At 35.0% G+C, this 21203-nt stretch overlaps 1 protein-coding gene across 4 annotated transcripts in view; it reads left to right on the top strand.

Annotated features, from left to right (window-relative positions):
- Positions 1-20452, top strand: part of LOC110463175 (tubulin polyglutamylase TTLL4-like) — an 86791-nt gene extending 66339 nt beyond the window's left edge. For all 4 annotated transcript variants that reach the window (XM_021517553.1, XM_021517556.1, XM_021517555.1 and 1 more), the window contains exons 8-16: positions 399-527; positions 1207-1329; positions 3899-3997; positions 4514-4648; positions 9148-9397; positions 10134-10344; positions 11146-11219; positions 11498-11604; positions 16182-20452. In XM_021517553.1, the coding sequence (XP_021373228.1) occupies positions 399-527; positions 1207-1329; positions 3899-3997; positions 4514-4648; positions 9148-9397; positions 10134-10344; positions 11146-11219; positions 11498-11604; positions 16182-16365 (1312 nt within the window). In that variant the 3' untranslated portion in view covers positions 16366-20452. The remainder of the gene's footprint in view (positions 1-398; positions 528-1206; positions 1330-3898; positions 3998-4513; positions 4649-9147; positions 9398-10133; positions 10345-11145; positions 11220-11497; positions 11605-16181) is intronic.
- The last annotated feature ends 751 nt before the right edge of the window (positions 20453-21203 follow it).

Raw genomic sequence — 21203 nt, 5'->3', positions numbered from 1 at the left:
GTTTAGAATGGTTCTGTTCAGGTTAAGGTTTAGAATGGTTCTGTTCAGGTTAAGGTTTAGAATGGTTCTGTTCAGGATAAGGGGGTGGAAGTGTTGTCTTAATATGTTCAAGCATGGAGGGATATCGGTGTCAACCATACCTTCTATTCAAGTTAGGGGGGTAGAAAATTGTCTCCAAAACATTGACTCTTTAAACAGTAGTGATATTAACTCAGGTCCCACTGAAGTTTAGGTTTTGGAGTATATTTAGTACTTTTTTAAGATTCTATAACCCTAGGTACTTAGTTATATAGAGCAATTGTTGAAAACGAAGGGTACAACCAACTGTTTTGGGGGTGAAAACCCTCATTTGTGGTTTCTGGGATCACTGATGTAATGGAATAACTTGCTTGTGACAGATACCTGGGTCGGCCGTACCTGATCAACGACAGTAAGTTTGATATGAGAATCTACGTGTACGTCAGCAGCTACGACCCACTGAGGGTGTACGTGTTTGAGGACGGACTCGCCAGATTTGCCTCATGCAAGTAAGTGTCGTAGTTATAAGTCATTGCAGTCGTCTGTCAGGGTTTGTTTACCAGGTTATTATATTTCGTAATGTTGGTTCAATGCCAGGAAAGGATTTTGTCAGATGTTGATTGAAACTTTAGTGTAATACTGCTCACAGTCTGTGTGTGCTTGTTTCTCTTCTGACAATTAAACCAGCCTTAATTATGGAAATTGTAATTGTACATATTAATTGACATGAATAAAATATGGTTTAAACTAATCAAGGAAATAATTCTTTGTACAAAATGTCATGCAGACGTCATTAGATTATAGTATTATTATCTGAAAAGATAATTTTGACATATATTCCTGGTTACCTTATGTTCTAATGACAGTTAAAAAAGTGTGTAAATTAAAGACTAGTTAGACTGTAGCCCGATTGTAAATATATATTATCTTGTTAAAGGAAGGGACTAGATATGTTGGCGTTCAATAATTTTGTAAATATTTATGTAATGAAATTGTTTAAACTAACACTGAAGAAGGTGCGCTGACAGAGCTAGGTCGTTTATTTAGGAAGTAGTGGCCATAAAGGTAACGTTCCCACTGACATGTCTGTTATCAAAACTATTTATCAACTCAAATTAAACTTTTAATTTTCACATTGTCTACATCTGTATTGTTTAATGACAAATATAATTCATATTTACTTGTTAGGTATTCATCGTCCATGAAGAATCTCAACAACAAATTCATGCATCTCACGAACTACAGCATTAACAAGAAAAATGAGGAGTACCAGGCCAATGGTGATGAGAAACTATGTCAAGGTCACAAGTGGTAAGGGTCATGGGTTGTGTTCAGGAAAAGGAAATACATTCATATGTCACAAGTGGTAAGGGTCAAGGGTTGTGTTCAGGAAAAGGAAATACGTATACATTGATAGGTCACAAGTGGTAAGGGTCAAGGACTGTGTACATGAAATGGAAAAAAAACATGATCGTCCCCTTTGGGTCCTATATACAAAGCCATACACGGGGCTTGAATGTTTATCATAAATGTCAAGGTGACTGTTCCTGTGTGGGATATATCGGCCCGTAGGATTGTATTCCTGTCTGTGATATATCGGCCCGTAGTATTGTATTAGTCAAGGTGACTGCTCCTGTGTGGGATATATGGGCCCGTAGGATTGTATCCCTGTCTGGTATATATCGGCCCGTAGGGTTGTATTAGTCAAGGTGACTGTTCCTGTGTGGGATATATCGGCCCGTATAATTGTATTAGTCAAGGTGACTGTTCCTGTGTGGGATATATCGGCCCGTAGGATTGTATTCCTGTCTGGGATATATCGGCCCGTAGGATTGTATTTGTCAAGGTGACTGTTCCTGTGTGGGATATATCGGCCCGTAGGATTGTATTCTTGTCTGGGATATATCGGCCCGTAGGATTGTACAAGTCAAGGTGACTGTTCCTGTCTGGTATATATCGGCCCGTAGGATTGTATTTGTCAAGGTGACTGTTCCTGTGTGGGATATATCGGCCCGTAGGATTGTATTCTTGTCTGGGATATATCGGCCCGTAGGATTGTATTAATCAAGGTGACTGTTCCTGTCTGGGATATATCGTCCCGTAGGATTGTATTAGTCAAGGTGACTGTTCCTGTCTGGGATATATATCAGCCCGTAGGATTGTATAAGTCAAGGTGACTGTTCCTGTCTGGGATATATCGGCCCGTAGGATTGTATAAGTCAAGGTGACTGTTCCTGTCTGGTATATATCGGCCCGTAGGATTGTATTAGTCAAGGTGACTGTTCCTGTCTGGGATATATCGGCCCGTAGGATTGTATTCCTGTCTGGGATATATCGGACCGTATGATTGTATTAGTTATTACATGCTTGCTTATACTGTAAGTGTATTATTTATATGCAATGGTGAATTCCTGAAAATAAACCTATTTATAGGAGTGCTTCATTACTGCTGAACTAGAAACTGATGTCAAAGGCTCTGTGTTAAATTGATTGCTACTTGGTATTTTTTTCACAAGTCTAGACAATTGTTTGTGTGCAATTGAATAAATAAAATCTAATTTCACCAGCCAATATAATGAAACCCCCTGGCCTTCGTGTTAATCAGTAGCCAAGATAAATAAAACAATAGAATTGAAAAAAAAATTCAAAGGAAAGATAAATTACATAATGGGTAGTGATTAAAAAAAAAATTCATCTCGTGAGGCCAAATAAAATTAATTACTTGGTTCTCAGGCCAATTTTTTTCAAAAGAAATGCAGCAGGGAGTTATTTTTTTTTTTTCATTTTACATGGCAAAAATGAGACGAGGGAGATTTTTTTTTATTGTGTAGTTTGTAAAACGTTCATTGTGGGCATTACCTTGTCTTTTTATAGTTGTGTAGAGATCCGTCATAGAGCAAGCCTTCGAAACCCCCCCCTAGATCTAGATGTTCCAGACGAGAATCACGAACCCCCCCAAAATCCCTTATTTGTACCGAAATGAGCGCCATTTGTACACAATACTAATAAGTCATAATCGTTTTAACGCTTGCCTGTATATCAATTTCCTTATCATATTCAAACATTTTCAGGACTTGGGTGACTAACGAGTAAAAACGACATGCGGACCAATTTTCCGGATTTTTTTAAAGACAGCGGCTGGCGCAATCACAATTTTTTTTGTATTACTTTCACGATAAAATCGGCAATGCGGTGCCCTAAAATGCGGGCCTGAGAATCAAGTAATCAACTTTTTTTGGCCTAAACATCAGTCGAGGTTATAGATTCCCCAAAAGTTACATTAAGAAAATAAAGTAGTTGTTTTACCTGATTGAAATTTGGATAACCCATCATTTTTGTCTCTGGTGGAAAAAAAAAGAAAAAGAAAAAATTATAAAGTTTGTACTATTGATCTGTCTGTATACTGCATACATTAATACATAGACTCGTTAACATCTGATGATACAAAGTCAGCATTGCAGAATCCAGTGAAGCTATAAGTGCAAAAACACAAAGTGGATTGTTAAATTTTGTTTAAGTGTTGTGCTATTGGAACATTTTTTATGGTAAGCTTTAATTTTCTGATCTTGAAATTCCTTATTGAAACAATGTTCATTTAGATAGTTTTGATTATGATATTTAAATATATAACTAAAACATTTACTTGCAAATGCATTGATGTTCCTCTTGAAAGCAACACTTTTGCATTTAAATGTGTAAATATTTTCAACACAAGTCTTTCTAATGTGACAATAGATTGTACTAAACAATGTAAATCACTTTGTTTAATTTCTGTATTTGTGTTATGATTAATGGAGAGTTATCTGTTCCTGTTCCTTTTTAGAACTCAAGACATTGCTTATAAGTGGGGGTTGTGTTAATTGACTGTTTATCGTTACAGGGGGCTGAAGGCTTTATGGAACTACATGAAGCGACAGGGTATCAACACAGCAGCCATCTGGGAAAACATCAAGGACCTGGTCATCAAGACAATCATCTGGTATGTCACTAACACAGAGACTGGCCACTGGTCAAACCATCCATGGTTCATAGATTTGTAGACGTCAGTCAGTGTACTGTATTGTTGTAGATAGCAATTGATATGTACAGTCTGCAAAGACATTCAGTTAGACTCAGCTAAAGTGGAGTTATCATCTCATAACATGACCAAAATAAAGATAAAAAATATTCCTTAAATACCTCAAACTGATTTAGAGCCATTCAAAGACATTCTTGAAAAATTGTTTGTTTGCTGTTCCCCAACCCACTCAATGAAAATGACATTTGCTGAAACATTTTTATTTTTTAACTTTTAAAAGAATTTTTTTTTTTTTTTTTGGCTGAAAAATCACAGAAAGTAATATAAGTGTTTTACATGTATATAGAAATATGACATTTCTGAAAACATTTAAAAAAAAGTGAGTAGGGAATTTGCAAATTAACAATTTCTTAATGATGGCTCAGTAAATTTTATATCTATGCTACTGTACATAATATATATGTTTGCTTGACACAGTGCGGATTCCCCCATCAACAGTATGATCAAGGCTAACGTACGAAGTCGTTACTGTATACACGAGCTGTTCGGGTTTGATATCCTCCTAGACGAGAACCTGAAGCCATGGATCCTAGAGGTCAACATCTCCCCAAGGTCAGGGTCAAACCTTCAGTAAAGTAGCCGGTGCTACCCTACAGTGTTGGATTTCGGGGTATATTTTATGGATTTTCAAGATTCTGTACCCCCAGATGTACAGGATGATAGTCTTTAAAATAATGGGAGTACAACCAACTGTTCTGAAGGATTTTGGGGAACACTGTTAAAAATAATTACTTGAGTAATAATAGCAGGGTTTTAACAGGTTTTAGGAATGCTTACATTACAGTTCTTATAAATACTTCTTTTACTGAACTTTATGAAGAAAATAACTGTGCAAAATATGTACAAAATAAGCTAGTGTAACTGATACATTCTCTATAAAATCAGCTTGTGTAACTGATACATTCTCTATAAAATTAGCTAATTAGCTAATGTAACCGATACATTCTCTATAAAATTAGCTTGTGTAACTGATACATTCTCTACAAAATTAGCCTGTGTAACTGATACATTCTCTACAAAATTAGCTAGTGTAACTGATACATTCTCTACAAAATTAGCCAGTGTAACTGATACATTCTCTACAAAATTAGCCTGTGTAACTGATACATTCTCTACAAAATTAGCTAGTGTAACTGATACATTCTCTACAAAATTAGCTAGTGTAACTGATACATTCTCTACAAAATTAGCTAGTGTAACTGATACATTCTCTACAAAATTAGCTAGTGTAACTGATACATTCTCTACAAAATTAGCTAGTGTAACTGATACATTCTCTACAAAATTAGCTAGTGTAACTGATACATTCTCTACAAAATTAGCTAGTGTAACTGATACATTCTCTACAAAATTAGCTAGTGTAACTGATACATTCTCTACAAAATTAGCTAGTGTAACTGATACATTCTCTACAAAATTAGCTAGTGTAACTGATACATTCTCTACAAAATTAGCTAGTGTAACTGATACATTCTCTACAAAATTAGCTAGTGTAACTGATACATTCTCTACAAAATTAGCTAGTGTAACTGATACATTCTCTACAAAATTAGCTAGTGTAACTGATACATTCTCTACAAAATTAGCTAGTGTAACTGATACATTCTCTACAAAATTAGCTAGTGTAACTGATACATTCTCTATAAAATTAGCTAGTGTAACTGATACATTCTCTACAAAATTAGCTAGTGTAACTGATACATTCTCTACAAAATTAGCTAGTGTAACTGATACATTCTCTATAAAATTAGCTAGTGTAACTGATACATTCTCTACAAAATTAGCTAGTGTAACTGATACATTCTCTACAAAATTAGCTAGTGTAACTGATACATTCTCTATAAAATTAGCTAGTGTAACTGATACATTCTCTACAAAATTAGCTAGTGTAACTGATACATTCTCTACAAAATTAGCTAGTGTAACTGATACATTCTCTATAAAATTAGCTAGTGTAACTGATACATTCTCTACAAAATTAGCTAGTGTAACTGATACATTCTCTACAAAATTAGCTAGTGTAACTGATACATTCTCTATAAAATTAGCTAGTGTAACTGATACATTCTCTACAAAATTAGCTAGTGTAACTGATACATTCTCTACAAAATTAGCTAGTGTAACTGATACATTCTCTATAAAATTAGCTAGTGTAACTGATACATTCTCTACAAAATTAGCTAGTGTAACTGATACATTCTCTACAAAATTAGCTAGTGTAACTGATACATTCTCTATAAAATTAGCTAGTGTAACTGATACATTCTCTACAAAATTAGCTAGTGTAACTGATACATTCTCTACAAAATTAGCTAGTGTAACTGATACATTCTCTATAAAATTAGCTAGTGTAACTGATACATTCTCTACAAAATTAGCTAGTGTAACTGATACATTCTCTACAAAATTAGCTAGTGTAACTGATACATTCTCTATAAAATTAGCTAGTGTAACTGATACATTCTCTACAAAATTAGCTAGTGTAACTGATACATTCTCTACAAAATTAGCTAGTGTAACTGATACATTCTCTATAAAATTAGCTAGTGTAACTGATACATTCTCTACAAAATTAGCTAGTGTAACTGATACATTCTCTACAAAATTAGCTAGTGTAACTGATACATTCTCTACAAAATTAGCTAGTGTAACTGATACATTCTCTATAAAATTAGCTAGTGTAACTGATACATTCTCTACAAAATTAGCTAGTGTAACTGATACATTCTCTACAAAATTAGCTAGTGTAACTGATACATTCTCTACAAAATTAGCTAGTGTAACTGATACATTCTCTACAAAATTAGCTAGTGTAACTGATACATTCTCTACAAAATTAGCTAGTGTAACTGATACATTCTCTACAAAATTAGCTAGTGTAACTGATACATTCTCTATAAAATTAGCTAGTGTAACTGATACATTCTCTACAAAATTAGCTAGTGTAACTGATACATTCTCTACAAAATTAGCTAGTGTAACTGATACATTCTCTACAAAATTAGCTAGTGTAACTGATACATTCTCTACAAAATTAGCTAGTGTAACTGATACATTCTCTACAAAATTAGCTAGTGTAACTGATACATTCTCTACAAAATTAGCTAGTGTAACTGATACATTCTCTATAAAATTAGCTAGTGTAACTGATACATTCTCTACAAAATTAGCTAGTGTAACTGATACATTCTCTACAAAATTAGCTAGTGTAACTGATACATTCTCTACAAAATTAGCTAGTGTAACTGATACATTCTCTACAAAATTAGCTAGTGTAACTGATACATTCTCTACAAAATTAGCTAGTGTAACTGATACATTCTCTACAAAATTAGCTAGTGTAACTGATACATTCTCTATAAAATTGGCTAGTGTAACTGATACATTCTCTATAAAATTAGCTAGTGTAACTGATACATTCTCTACATAATTAGCCAGTGTAACTGATACATTCTCTATAAAATTGGCTAGTGTAACTGATACATTCTCTATAAAATTAGCCAGTGTAACTGATACATTCTCTATAAAATTAGCTTGTGTAACTGATACATTCTCTACAAAATTAGCTTGTGTAACTGATACATTCTCTACAAAATTAGCCTGTGTAACTGATACATTCTCTATAAAATTAGCTAATGTAACTGATACATTCTCTACAAAATTAGCTAATGTAACTGATACATTCTCTATAAAATTAGCTTGTGTAACTGATAGATTCTCTACAAAATTAGCTTGTGTAACTGATACATTCTCTACAAAATTACCCTGTGCAACTGATACTTTCTCTATAAAATTAGCTAATGTAACTGATACATTCTCTACAAAATTAGCTAATGTAACTGATACATTCTCTATAAAATTAGCTTGTGTAACTGATACATTCTCTACAAAATTAGCTTGTTTGACTGATACATTCTCTACAAAATTAGCTTGTGTAACTGATACATTCTCTACAAAATTAGCTAGTGTAACTGATACATGTATTCTCTACATAATTAGCCTGTGTAACTGATACATCCTCTATAAAATTAGCTAGTGTAACTGATACATTCTATACATAATTAGCTAGTGTAACTGATACATTCTCTATAAAATCAGCTTGTGTAACTGATACATTCTCTATAAAATTAGCTAATGTAACTGATACATTCTCTACAAAATTAGCTAGTGTAACTGATACATGTATTCTCTACATAATTAGCCTGTGTAACTGATACATCCTCTATAAAATTAGCTAGTGTAACTGATACATTCTATACATAATTAGCTAGTGTAACTGATACATTCTCTGCATAATTAGCCAGTGTAACTGATACATTCTCTATAAAATTGGCTAGTGTAACTGATACAATCTCTATAAAATTGGCTAGTGTAACTGATACATTATCTATAAAATTAGCCAGTGTAACTGATACATTCTCTATAAAATTGGCTAGGGTAACTGATACATTCTCTATAAAATTGGCTAGGGTAACTGATACATTCTCTATAAAATTAGCTAATGTAACTGATCCTTTCTCTACATAATTAGCCAGTGTAACTGATCCATTCTCTATAAAATTGGCTAGTGTAACTGATACATTATCTATAAAATTAGCCAGTGTAACTGATACATTCTCTATAAAATTGGCTAGGGTAACTGATACATTCTCTATAAAATTGGCTAGGGTAACTGATACATTCTCTATAAAATTGGCTAGGGTAACTGATACATTCTCTATAAAATTGGCTAGTGTAACTGATACAATCTCTATAAAATTGGCTAGTGTAACTGATACATTCTCTATAAAATTCGCCAGTGTAACTGATACATTCTCTATAAAATTAGCTAGTGTAACTAATACATTCTCTACAAAATTAGCTTCATATATATTAAAAATATGCTGTCTTTGGTTATACATCATATTTACATTTGCGCTGCAACCCACTATATGAACATTACCATGCCCTAGCAGGCTTCATGCAATATGGATGTAACCGATTTGTGTTCATTCTGGCATAAAAATTAAAACAATGCCGTTCAGTCCCTATATGATTTATTTTCCTGACAGTTTACATTCCAACTCTCAACTGGACATCAACATAAAGGGACAGATGATCCGGGACCTTTTTAACATCGCTGGTTTCCGTATCCCAGAGAAAAGTGATGTGGTTGTCCATAGCACCCAGACAACTTCTTCAGACTTAAGTCACCACAATCCATCTAACGACTACTGTATGGACAAAAGGTTGTTCGCCCAGAACCACTCGCCGGACGAGCGGAGTAAGCACGCCTACTACAGTCAGCGACACCAGGACGAGGTACTGAATGGCATGGTTCATTGAAAGATGTTATTGTTGATTACGCTACTTATTTGTCAGTGGACATTTTTCTTTAATAGAATTATGGAAATGTGCATAAAGATGATAAGGAAGTGGGTCCAGATAATGTACGGATGATGGAAAAAAATTGCCAAAACACAAATTCTTTCAGACACAAACTTTCAGCTGGCTGGTTTCTGTGCAAAGAAGTACAGCCCGTATTTCCTTGCATTTACATTAACTCATAAACTGAACTGAAATGTAGGTATCTCCTACTGGTTTTATTACCTGCTGTTACAGTCATAAACTTTGCTAACATGAATATTGACCATTCAGGGGTCAGCCAGTAGATAAACCTCTACTACTTATAATAACTTCGTAAACTTGACATTTACGTGTACTTCAACTATTGTTATGATTTAGAATTAGAGCTTCTGATTTACTTTGCAATTTGTTTTAAGAAAATTATCCCTTCACAACATTTACGTATGTGCAAATTTTTAAGTTAAAACTTAAATGTCAAAGCTCTATTTTTCTCCCGGTAAAGATGAAACTTATGTCTACCTTCATCATCTAGAGAGGTAGACCCTTGTACTGTCCACTATTTAGGTTCTTGAGATCTTTCACCTCTAAGTAAGAGGATAAATAAGTTCCAAAAAATGTGTATGTGGCTAATAAGAAGAAACATTTTGTTTACAAACAATAAATTCTGGTTTGTGTTGATTCTGGTTTACAGCAAGTTTTGCAGACGGTTTTGGACGTATTGACGCCTGATGACATACGAATACTGACTGAAAGTATTGACGAGGACAGCCGCAAGGGAAGCTTCCAGCGTGTGTTCCCCACCCCAAACACTCACAAATACATGCATTACTTTGAGACGCATCGCTACTACAACTTGCTACTGGACCAGTACGTACAGAGATACAACAGGATGGAGCAGAAAGGTAACTGTCACTTATCACTGTAAACCAACGTCGTTGATCAAGATATTTGATTACCAATAAATAAACTATCTGTTAAATACTTGAATGTATTTGGAAAAAAACGAGGAGATTTTTTTTTATCGGCGGTCCCGACTTCAGTCATTTGAGTCACCTCTTAATATTATTTTTCTTTGGTGTCACAGCAGATTTATTTGTGTATTCTTAACACGTGTTTTCCCCCGTTACTGATTCTCTACATTGTACCTGGACAGTACAGCGTTACGTGTATACAACAAGGTCTGTTGCAGTGGTGTAGCATACATGTATGTTTGTATGCTCAAGAATACACTAAAATTTTCAAGATTTTTTTTAATTAAAATCTATTTCTTTGATTAATATTGACCATCCGTATCAATCATAAAAAAGGAAAGAATAAAAAAAATCTGCTTGAAAATTTTAGTCTGATAAAATAGTGTTGTTAAGTTTACACACAGTGAAAAATCCTGAAGGTTGTTATTAATGATATCAAAAGTTCGGTTTTACTTGTCAATAATCGAATTAAAAGGATTCCCCAGAATACGAGAGATTGCTTCTAGGACCTAGTGGAATCCTTTTTATCTACGGGAGTGGGAGTTCACACCCTCCCCCTCCTCTGGCGCTCTACGCCTCGAACGCTCGACCCCCTATAAGCATACACTCCGAAAAATGATTTGCTATGCCACTGTGTTTAAGTCCCATTAAACGGACTGTTCTGGTACAGAGCCAAGAGAGCTCGATAGTTGTCAGAGGACAGTAACACCTGAAACGTGCTACATGTTGTAGGTATAGCTCTGCTAGAACTGTACTGTGACGAAGGTGTGCATCTGGAAAACCCAACAGATAGCCCATATCATCAGGTAAGTACAAAGCTGACTACAGATAGTCCAGCAATAATACATAGAATATTGAATTATATCGTGAACTAATCACTCACATCTACACTCAGAACTGTTTGATGAATTGCCTTTTATTATTTACCTATTGATTGACATGGAAGTTTATCATATTGTCATTGATTTTTCACAGGGCAGGGATAATTTCACAGTAGATTTAGTAAAGAAATTATAAATAAAGAGAGTCTTAATATTTGTTTCGAAGCTGTTTTAAGCTTATTGTCCGTTATTTGTTCTTTCAGTGGGCTCCACCAAGTTCGGGTTTGAACAGTTACCGTGGCGAGCCTCGTATGCAAAGTGCACCACAACCCAAACACGACATGCGTGCAGCATTGCATGTGCGGTCGAGGTATGTGAAGGCGGAACCTGTATTCCTCGAGCTGTTTGTCATGAACTTCATGTACCTGTCACAGATTCTAACGCCTTACTCTTTCCCTCGACAGTGTGTCACAGGCTCTATAGCCGACGACACTTAGGTCACAGGTTATATAGCCGACGACACTTAGGTCACAGGCTCTATAGCAGACGACACTTAGGTAGCAGACGACACTTAGGTCACAGGCTCTATAGCAGACGACACTTAGGTCACAGGCTCTATAGCAGACGACACTTTGGTCACAGGTTATATAACAGACAACACTTAAGTCATAGTGTCTATAGCAGACAGTACTTAGGTCATAGTGTCTATAGCAGACAACACTTCGGTCACATGGTCTATAGCAGACAACACTTCAGTCACATGGTCTATAGCAGACAACACTTAGGTCACTTGGTCTATGGAAGACGACATTTAGATAACAGGGTCCATCGCAGACGACAATTAGCTATATAGTTCACAGGCTCTATAGCAGAAAACACTTAGGTCAGAGGTTATATAACAGACGACACTTAGGTCAGAGGTTATATAGCAGACAACACTTAGGTCACAGGTTATATAGCAGACAACACTTAGGTCACAGGTTATATAGCAGACAACACTTAGGTCACAGGTTATATAACAGACGACACTTAGGTCACAGGTTATATAGCAGACAACACTTAGGTCACAGGCTCTATAGCAGACGACACTTAGGTCACAGGCTCTATAGCAGACAACACTTGGATAACAGGGTATGTAGCAGACGACATTTAGGCTACATGACCTATAGATAGTAACACTTAAATCACATGGTCTGTAGCAGACGATACTTGATCATAAGGTCTATGAATGACAAATGTTTATATAAAAAAAGAAGACATTTCCAATTTACATTTAGTCAAATTTCAGTGATTTTCAAATGTTTGTATATATCTTTGTATATTGTTGTTATAAATTGTTGTTTTTGTCCGAGGTGTTTGTGGGGATCTACTGGTACTATACGATTCACATAGCTTATTATCCTGGTACACCTTCATCTGTATAGGAACATCTGTATAGGAACATCTGTATTTTAAACAGAGTTTACGTGTTGATGTTTTGTAAGTGTATTTTGTTGAAATGTTTGTACGAAGACTACCTATTGTTTACTATATATATATATTATATTGTCAGACTTTGTTTTGTTAAATTCATCTTGAATTTCTTTTGCCAAAAGTGACTTTACACACGTATTTATGAGCTATGATTGTCCTGAAACTCAAACTTCATATCAGATGTGAGAGTATTGTTTTAGAAAGGTTGCCAAAATATTAAATACCTCCCTGTTTCCATGGTTACTGTCTAGGTTTGTTATGTTTAATTCCAAGCCGTTGCCAAAATCAGGTTTCCAAATCAAAGTTTCTCATGATAAAAATATCAGTTTTTCAGAAGTTGACTGTTTACATCACAATGTATATGCTTTTAATACTTTGTTGAATATATATATGATCTTTCAGTTTGCCAGTTGTTATTAATCCTTAATAGGAACATGTCCTCCAAATTTAAATCAAATTATGCACTTAACAATCACTGAATATCCCAAATAACAAATTACTCTCATTCTAGTGTTAACTTTTTGTACCGAAAGAGTTTTAAGTGATGGTATTTAAATGAAATCATGATTATTTATTGGCCTATTGTTTTGTGACATTTTGATATTGTAGATATATATTTCTTTGTTATTGATGGTAGTTTGTCTTTTATGTGTGTATGTCCAGCATGGCTCCTTGGTGGTCTGCTTAGGGTAAATTTGGGGCGTCGCCGGCTAGACTGATGATCATGAGCCACAGAAGCAAAATGAGCTTTCCGTTATTGGAGCTATGTGGACAGGGATAGAGCTAGGTGCTAATGAGAAATGAAAGCATTATACCTACTTCAATACAGAGCCTATTTTAAAGGTTGTGCATAGGTTTTATAGGGAAAATGCCAGAAGTACTGGTCCTGTTAGAAGGTGTGGGGAATCTAGTGTTTCCACGTCCGATTGTATTTCCTCGGTCGACTGTGTACCTTGATATTGTTCTAGAAATGCAGTGTTTTCTTGTACGTATTGTTACCATCTGTGTTATGTAAACGGGATATATTTAGTATAATCTGACATCTGTGTATTCCTCCGGCTCCTTATCAACACAAACAGTACAGAGGTAGAAGTGATATATCGGCTATATTTCTGTCTCACTGGAACGATATATAATGGTGAGGTGTCGTACAGGGCTCAATGACCATGTTTCCTATTCAACATTGGAGTGTCATCTTTTGAGCTGTAAAGTTCTGTAGGTGTCCTGATGTTGTTATGTCAACAGTAGCTATGTGGGAGAATAAATCATTGTTCAAAAAGGTTGTCATGATTGCTAATGACCACGTTCTATGCTGGTCAGTTTGTATGAGTAAATGTACATATATATACACTCGGTGTTGTTTTGTTGTGCTGTGTGTAAGTGTTGTATTTGTGGAGCTGCTATTGTCTTTGTGTACTGAGAAATGCCACTACAATGTTTCAGAAATTTCATATTTTGTTACAATAAATGCATATACCCCTGTAAAAATGTGTCGGGCAAGAAATTGTATTTGTATTGAATGTTAAATGTATTTTGCAAGTATGAAACCTGTTTGAAATGTTTGAAAAATTGTAGTTTTCAAATAAATAACAGTATATGCTTGCTGGTAGATATAGTTCCGTGTCCAAAGATAGTTTTGCTTAGTGACTCTGTAACATAAGTGGCTGTTGATTGGCTGTTTAGTGTTGTGATTTGTTGTTGTGTATGTACAGTGTAACCAGTATGTACAGACCTGTGTAGTGAATGTTATTACACAGAATTATATCACAGTGTTCACCGTCCACGTGTTATCTCGTCATATTTACTGATCTTATCCTGGGGGTAGACTATTAAGGTATTATTACGGGGGTACTGGCGGAATCTTCTACATATTTAGGCATACATCATCAATACCTTTAACAGTAAGTGGAAGAAAAGACAAATAAACAGCCTTTGGTTTACATTGATATCATCACGTCAAGGCCACAGTATACCTCTTTATTTCTGTTTGCATGGAGTCAATAATAATTTGAACAACTTTTTATTTTGAATGATTGCTTTACTTGGCTTTGATGCTTGCAAAAGTCCCTATAAGTGGATCTGGTGGAAACACCCATTGTCCGTTTTACAAAAGATCAGCTGCTAATGTGTTGGCGGTTCTGTATAACCAGGATGGTTGGATGGTTGGATTACACATTTAATAGCATACTTGCCTTTCACCAACATGACTTGGGTTCAATTTTCCATCCAGATGTGAATAGTTTTTGGTCACTTACCCAGCCAAATAGGTTTTCTGTGGGTACTCCCACTTCAACACCCCCTGTGTACTACCATCTGGCCCAACAACAGTGATAGTAATACAAATTGATAAAAGTTACTCCAAAATTCTGTAAAGCACATAAATATATATATAAAAAAGTTACCAGATCCTGATGCCTCTTACTAAATAAACAAAATATTCATGATGTCATGTGTTGCTGAGTTAGCTAAACAACTTGATGTCATATGTTGTTGAGTTAGCTAAACAACTTGATATCATGTGTTGTTGAGTTAGCTAAACAACTTGATATCATGTGTTGTTGAGTTAGCTAAACAACTTGATGTCATATGTTGTTGAGTTAGTCAAACAACTTGATATCATGTGTTGTTGAGTTAGCTAAACAACTTGATGTCATGTGTTGCTGAGTTAGCAAAACAACTAGATGTCATGGGTTGTTGAGTTAGCTAATCAACTTGATGTCATGTGGTGCTGAGTTAGCTAAACAAATTGATGTCATGTGTTGCTGCGTTAGCTAAACAACTTGATCTCATATGTTGTTGAGTTAGTCAAACAACTTGATAGCATGTGTTGTTGAGTTATCTTAACAACTTGATGTCTTGTGTTGCCGAGTTAGCTAAACAACTTTATGTCATGTGTTGATGAGTTAGCTAAACACCATCATGTCATGTGTTGAGATAGCTAAACAACTTGATGTCTTGTGATGCTGAGTTAGCTAAACGCCTTCATGTCATGTGTTGAGTTAGCTAAACAAATTGATGTCATGTGTTGCGGAGTTAGCAAAACTACTTGATGTCATGTGTTGTGGAGTTAGCTAAACATCTTGATGTCATGTGTTGCTGCGTTAGCTAAACAACTTGAAATCATGTGCTGTTGAGTTAGCTAAACAAATTGATGTCATGTGTTGCTGAGTTAGCTAAACACCTTCATGTCATGTGATGAGTTAACTAAACAACTTGATGTCATGTGTTGCTGAGTTCGCTAAACACCTTCATGTCATGTGTTGCTGAGTTAGCTAAACACCTTGATGTCATGTGTCATGTGACAATTAATTATCAATTATTTTGTAGAAAGGGGAACTTGTGCAAGTCATATATATCCAACTGCCACATATCTATCACTTTTTGTTTATTATTGTATTTTTATTATGATTTGAATTGCATGACCAATGAATGTTTTATGGTTTTGTTGTGTTTTTTCTCTCACTTTCCCTGTAGTGTATCCACTTCACAATTGCCGAAAGTGTCTAAAAAGCCACCCAAAGCCCCTGCCATCGCAATCCACAGCCATAGAACGGCGTCCCAGTCTAGTAGCGCGTCATCAGTGCCCTCACCCGGAGAAACAACGCCCATTACAAATTACGCAAGTGTTGCATCATTAACAGCCACCAAGTCTAGGTGACTAGCGGTCCGCCTTCCCCCTCTCAAGGACCTCTTCAACGGTAACATGCCCATGTTAAACTCCAAGCGCTATCAACGTCACCACACCACAAAATCTGGGCTCACCACCCGTAGCTGTGAGTCCACTCGCAAACAACCACCTCCGAAGAAAGTTGTCAAAAAGAAACCCAGCAAGCCGGTGCAAATGGAACAGTTCTTCTCGTGATAGAGAAAAGCGTTCTGAGTATGTACAACTTTGAAAATGTTTGACAGGTTTTCAAACAAAACTTGGTGAATGGCGCGGATACCTGTGTTGGTGAATTAAGAAGCTTGAAAGAGACATCACAATACGAAAGGCTTCGCGCCTGGGTGCTCATCCTCATTCTTCATCGAGCATGTCATATTTATTCCATAGTTCATGCATCACATACTTATAATAGAGAAAGGAAACTCTGAGAAATTCACTGTGCATTGTAAAACTAGGCATTATGTAGGATGTTTCTGTGTCCAAATTAGGATGATTAATTATGACTAGCTCAGTGACCTCTGTTTGACTGGTTTTCTGTATGAACTTGTCTAGCGTGGAACGGTAACCATTGCATTATTCCATTTTGTACTGTATACAATTTTCCAGTGAGCATCTATAATGAGATGTAATATTTTAAATTGTAAATTAGAAACATTGAATCAGTATTTTAAACCAAAGAAAGTGATATTAAATAGAATAAACGTATATTTTGTGATATGTGAGTTTTTCTTTTTTTGTTAATTGTAAAAAATAAATGAATGATAACTTATTTCTGTACAAAGTTTGAATATTATGTAAAAAAAAAGTGGATCTTTTTTTGAAAATATGTTTTAAAGCAATCACACAGAATTTCTCAGAATTTTGTACATACCATGTCATACCTCATTTGTTTATGTAAATCGTTTATTTTTGTAACAGCAGTGTCCCGAGACCGACATGATGTATTGTAACCTGCCTCCTTACAGCACACACCAATGGATGCACCAGTGGTCAGCATGGCCGGCTACACACCATTTCAGCATAAATTCGCCAAAAAAGAGTAATATTGACAGAGATTTATATTAGTATAAATGCTAAAACAGTTACAGAAAACGATTCATTCGTAAAGCTAGGCTTTGATCCCATTATTCAGACATGAAAATGAAATACAAAGTAATTGCCAACCAAATTTAGGTGAACAATTTAAATGGAAACTTAAGTGATGGCTGTTTATTGATCATTGAGATCCTGATACTGGTGAATTTCTGACTGAGGGCTGTATTTTATGAGCATGACTATTAGTACCAATGTATTATAATTTTGCATGATGGTGCATGGTTGTAACAATGTGTTTTTTACATACTGTGTATGAACTGTGTTAATGGTAATAAACCTGTTCTTTGTGTCTGACATCGTAGGCTAGTATAAGAACAGGCAATGAGAAGTAAAATCTAAAATAAATAAAACAATGTTTAAATATCTGTAGGAAATCAACAACTACAGTTCACTTGATTTCTTCTCTCAGTTTTTGAGATTGTCCATGAAACATTTGTTCGACTGATTTTCATAATTCTTACAATATTTTATTATATTTATCTAGTTGTCCCGATCCTAAGCAAAACAAAAAAATCTAATAAAACTTTCACTGGGAAACAATCCCCAACATGGAGTCATCTACAAAAAAGATAACAAATTGACATTTAGACTAGATTTTTTGGTAGACCTCAATGGAGATCTATATCGTGTTTAATAACACTTTAAAGTTTTTTCCCAGAGAGATTCGAGATTAAGGTAGGAAGTTTCTCGGGTTTTTCCCCAGAGAGATCGGAGATTAAGCTAGAAAGATGGAAGAATTCAGAAAACTTGGTTGGATGTTTTGTTCACAATCTCTAATATTGAGAAATAAAATAACATGTAACTTGGAAACGCTAATCTGTATGTGATGAAATATATGAATCCATTTTAATATTGTTACAACAAAAGACATTCCAGGTGATGGGACCAGTTGTTGATCCTAAAGGGATCAAATATCACATTCCACAGAATGGGATCAATTTATCAAAGACAAAGTTCGGTATTTAATAATTCCCAATAAATAAATAATTTCATGTGTAAAGACTGCTAGTCTTTATAATGCAAAGAAGAAGCTTTTTTTGAATCTTCGGAATTTAATAACGTTTTTTGTTATCCTTTCCCACGTTATACAAAAGCTTGTACATGTATAAGGTTTGTTACACATTCTGCCAATGAAAAAAACACCTTTCTGATTATTAATAGTTAAGAAAACTTTCCACCTTTTGAATTCTACATGAAGAAGTTTTTATTGAAAGAGTTTTCTTTATTTATTATACATTTATATACATTGAAAGATTTTAAGTAGCAATGTTATTGTACTGGTATTATGAAGGTGCACCATCGTAGCTGCCTACTGTGTTATACGAGATGGTGTGTAGAATACGGTGTGGGAGTGTTACGGGGCGATCAAGTGTGTTACGGGGGCGATCGAGTGTGTTACGGGGCGATCGAGTGTCGTGTCGGTTCCGGGGAACTTTGTTATTAATTACCTGGTGCTGAAATACTGCATTGTACATCATCCCATTGACGTTTTGTTTTGTTTTTAGTTCAAAGTTTATATTTTATCTACTCTGTCTTTTACTAAATACATTTAGTACCTCAGTTTGACAAACAGCCTAGGACGGTGTTTGGAGTCGGATTCCTGTGTACAGAGCTGAAACGTGATTGTCTAAGTTATTGGATTTCCGAAAAGGTTCTATGATTTACTAGAAATGGAAGGCCAATGAACAATTTTAAAATTGGTGTAGGGCTTTTTCTGGGTTTTTTGTTTGTATTTTTGTGTTCTATTTTAACGGCGATAATTGAAAAATCTTGATATCAAGTAACTTTTTTCTGTAACTTCCAGCTAAATCTGTATTGAATTATAATAACAAAAGGAAAAAATGTACAAATTGTGAAAATTTTCCACATGAACAAACAAATTAGAAATTTCTTCCAAAATTTCAGGATAAGGAGGATTTTAATAATTTGTTCAGTTGTTTTGTTTCAAAAAAGTAAAATTTACAAAAAGTGAAAGGCACACCTTTGATTTGTATGTGTCTTAAACTACCGTAGGTTGTAAACAATGTGTACACTCAGATTATATTTTAATATTTCTTTTGATGATTTCTTTTTTGCCTTTTTAGAAAGAATTCTGTGATAGCCTAATATTAATATACCTTGTAATGTATTATAATCACAAGTATTCAGTGCTGTAGGTTAGCATGCACAGTATATAGGGTCAGATAACTTAATTTTTAGATATACAAATGTTTTGCTCAGAATATCTTGCATGCTGGGTTAACTTTGTTTGCTTAATCTAGTATACAAGTTGATGTAATCCAATCATAAATTTATGCAAACAAATTAGAATCCCAGGAGGAAAAAGTTATCCAAAATATGCATTACCAGGGTATATGTAGTTTGATTTTTAGAAAACCTCTGAAAATTGTAACAAGCATTAATTGACTATTTAGATTCAATCTATAGTGACGTCACAGAGATTCTGGCTATAGTGACGTCACAGAGATTCTGGCTATAGTGACGTCACAGATTCTGGCTATAGTGACGTCACAGTGATTCTGGCTATAGTGGCGTCACAGAGATTCTGGCTATAGTGACGTCACAGTGATTCTGGCTATAGTGACGTCACAGAGATTCTGGCTATAATGACATCACAGAGTTTCTGGCTTTAGTGATGTCACACAAATTCTGGCTTTAGTGACGTCATCAAGATTTTGGGTATTATAAGTGGCATAAAGGAGACTAGATTTACAGGGTATACCAAATATATTGTTCAGAATTCAGAATTTAGACTACAGATTTTACTTTTGACATTACTTTACTGAACTTTCCAAAATGGAGAGCGGTTAGATAAAAATTAAATACTACCAGGGGTTCGTGTCAAATAGAGACTTCATATTGCATGCTAAAGCAGGATTTGTTTTTTGTTGAACAGATAGAAAATGGTATTGTGTTTGGATAATTTATGCAGTAACTGAATTGTGTGTTAATCCATTAGATGAGTATATGAATTCAACGGTACTGACATACTCGGGAGTACCATTATTGTGTATATTTGATTGGTAGATAAAATGTGTGTTAATCCATTAGATGAGTATATGAATTCAACGGTTCTGACATACTCGTGAGTACCATTATGGTGTATATTTGATTGGTAGATATATGTTTGACTGTGTCGGAAGTTCAGAGCCTAAATCTTAGATACAGAATGGTACATTATTAGCTTCTTGATATTTTCAGTTTTTATGCTTACGAACGAATTTTAATAGATTTTGACCTTTTGACATGCTTTCTTAATGGTTATACTACATTTTGGTAAATGATGTTAAAAATTTAGGTTTTTCTGAATGTCTAAAATTAGTGACTAATCTTACTTTAACTCATTTACCCCTGAAATTTTATGAGCTATTCAAACCTTTGAATTGGAAGAGTTCAAATGGGTGTTCAGGGGTGAATGAGTTAAGCCTAACAACGTTGCCAAATCCAGTTGTTTAATGTATGCTGTATAAACAACTGCCGTAGGATAGATGTATCCAAAGGTGCTACAGATTTCAGCTTTTTTCATGTTCCATTTTTTTTCCTCAGCACTCGTGTGACATTTCATGATCTCCATATTTCATGTCAGTGATGCGCCATTATGTCAGGAGAGCAGTGATGCTATCTGTGCGTCGTGCAATCGGTTTTATTTTCCATATGAAAAAACAACAAACTGCAAATTTCCGTTGAAGAAGAAAGGGGAAAGGTGGACTAGATTAGGCGTTTTTAAGGTCAGCAGA

This window comes from Mizuhopecten yessoensis, unplaced genomic scaffold (assembly GCF_002113885.1).
Source record: "Mizuhopecten yessoensis strain PY_sf001 unplaced genomic scaffold, ASM211388v2 scaffold10869, whole genome shotgun sequence".
Classification (NCBI taxonomy): Eukaryota; Metazoa; Mollusca; class Bivalvia; order Pectinida; family Pectinidae; genus Mizuhopecten; species Mizuhopecten yessoensis.
The sequence above is the reverse complement of the archived record's forward strand: the minus strand, read 5'-3'. Positions and strand labels throughout refer to the sequence as shown.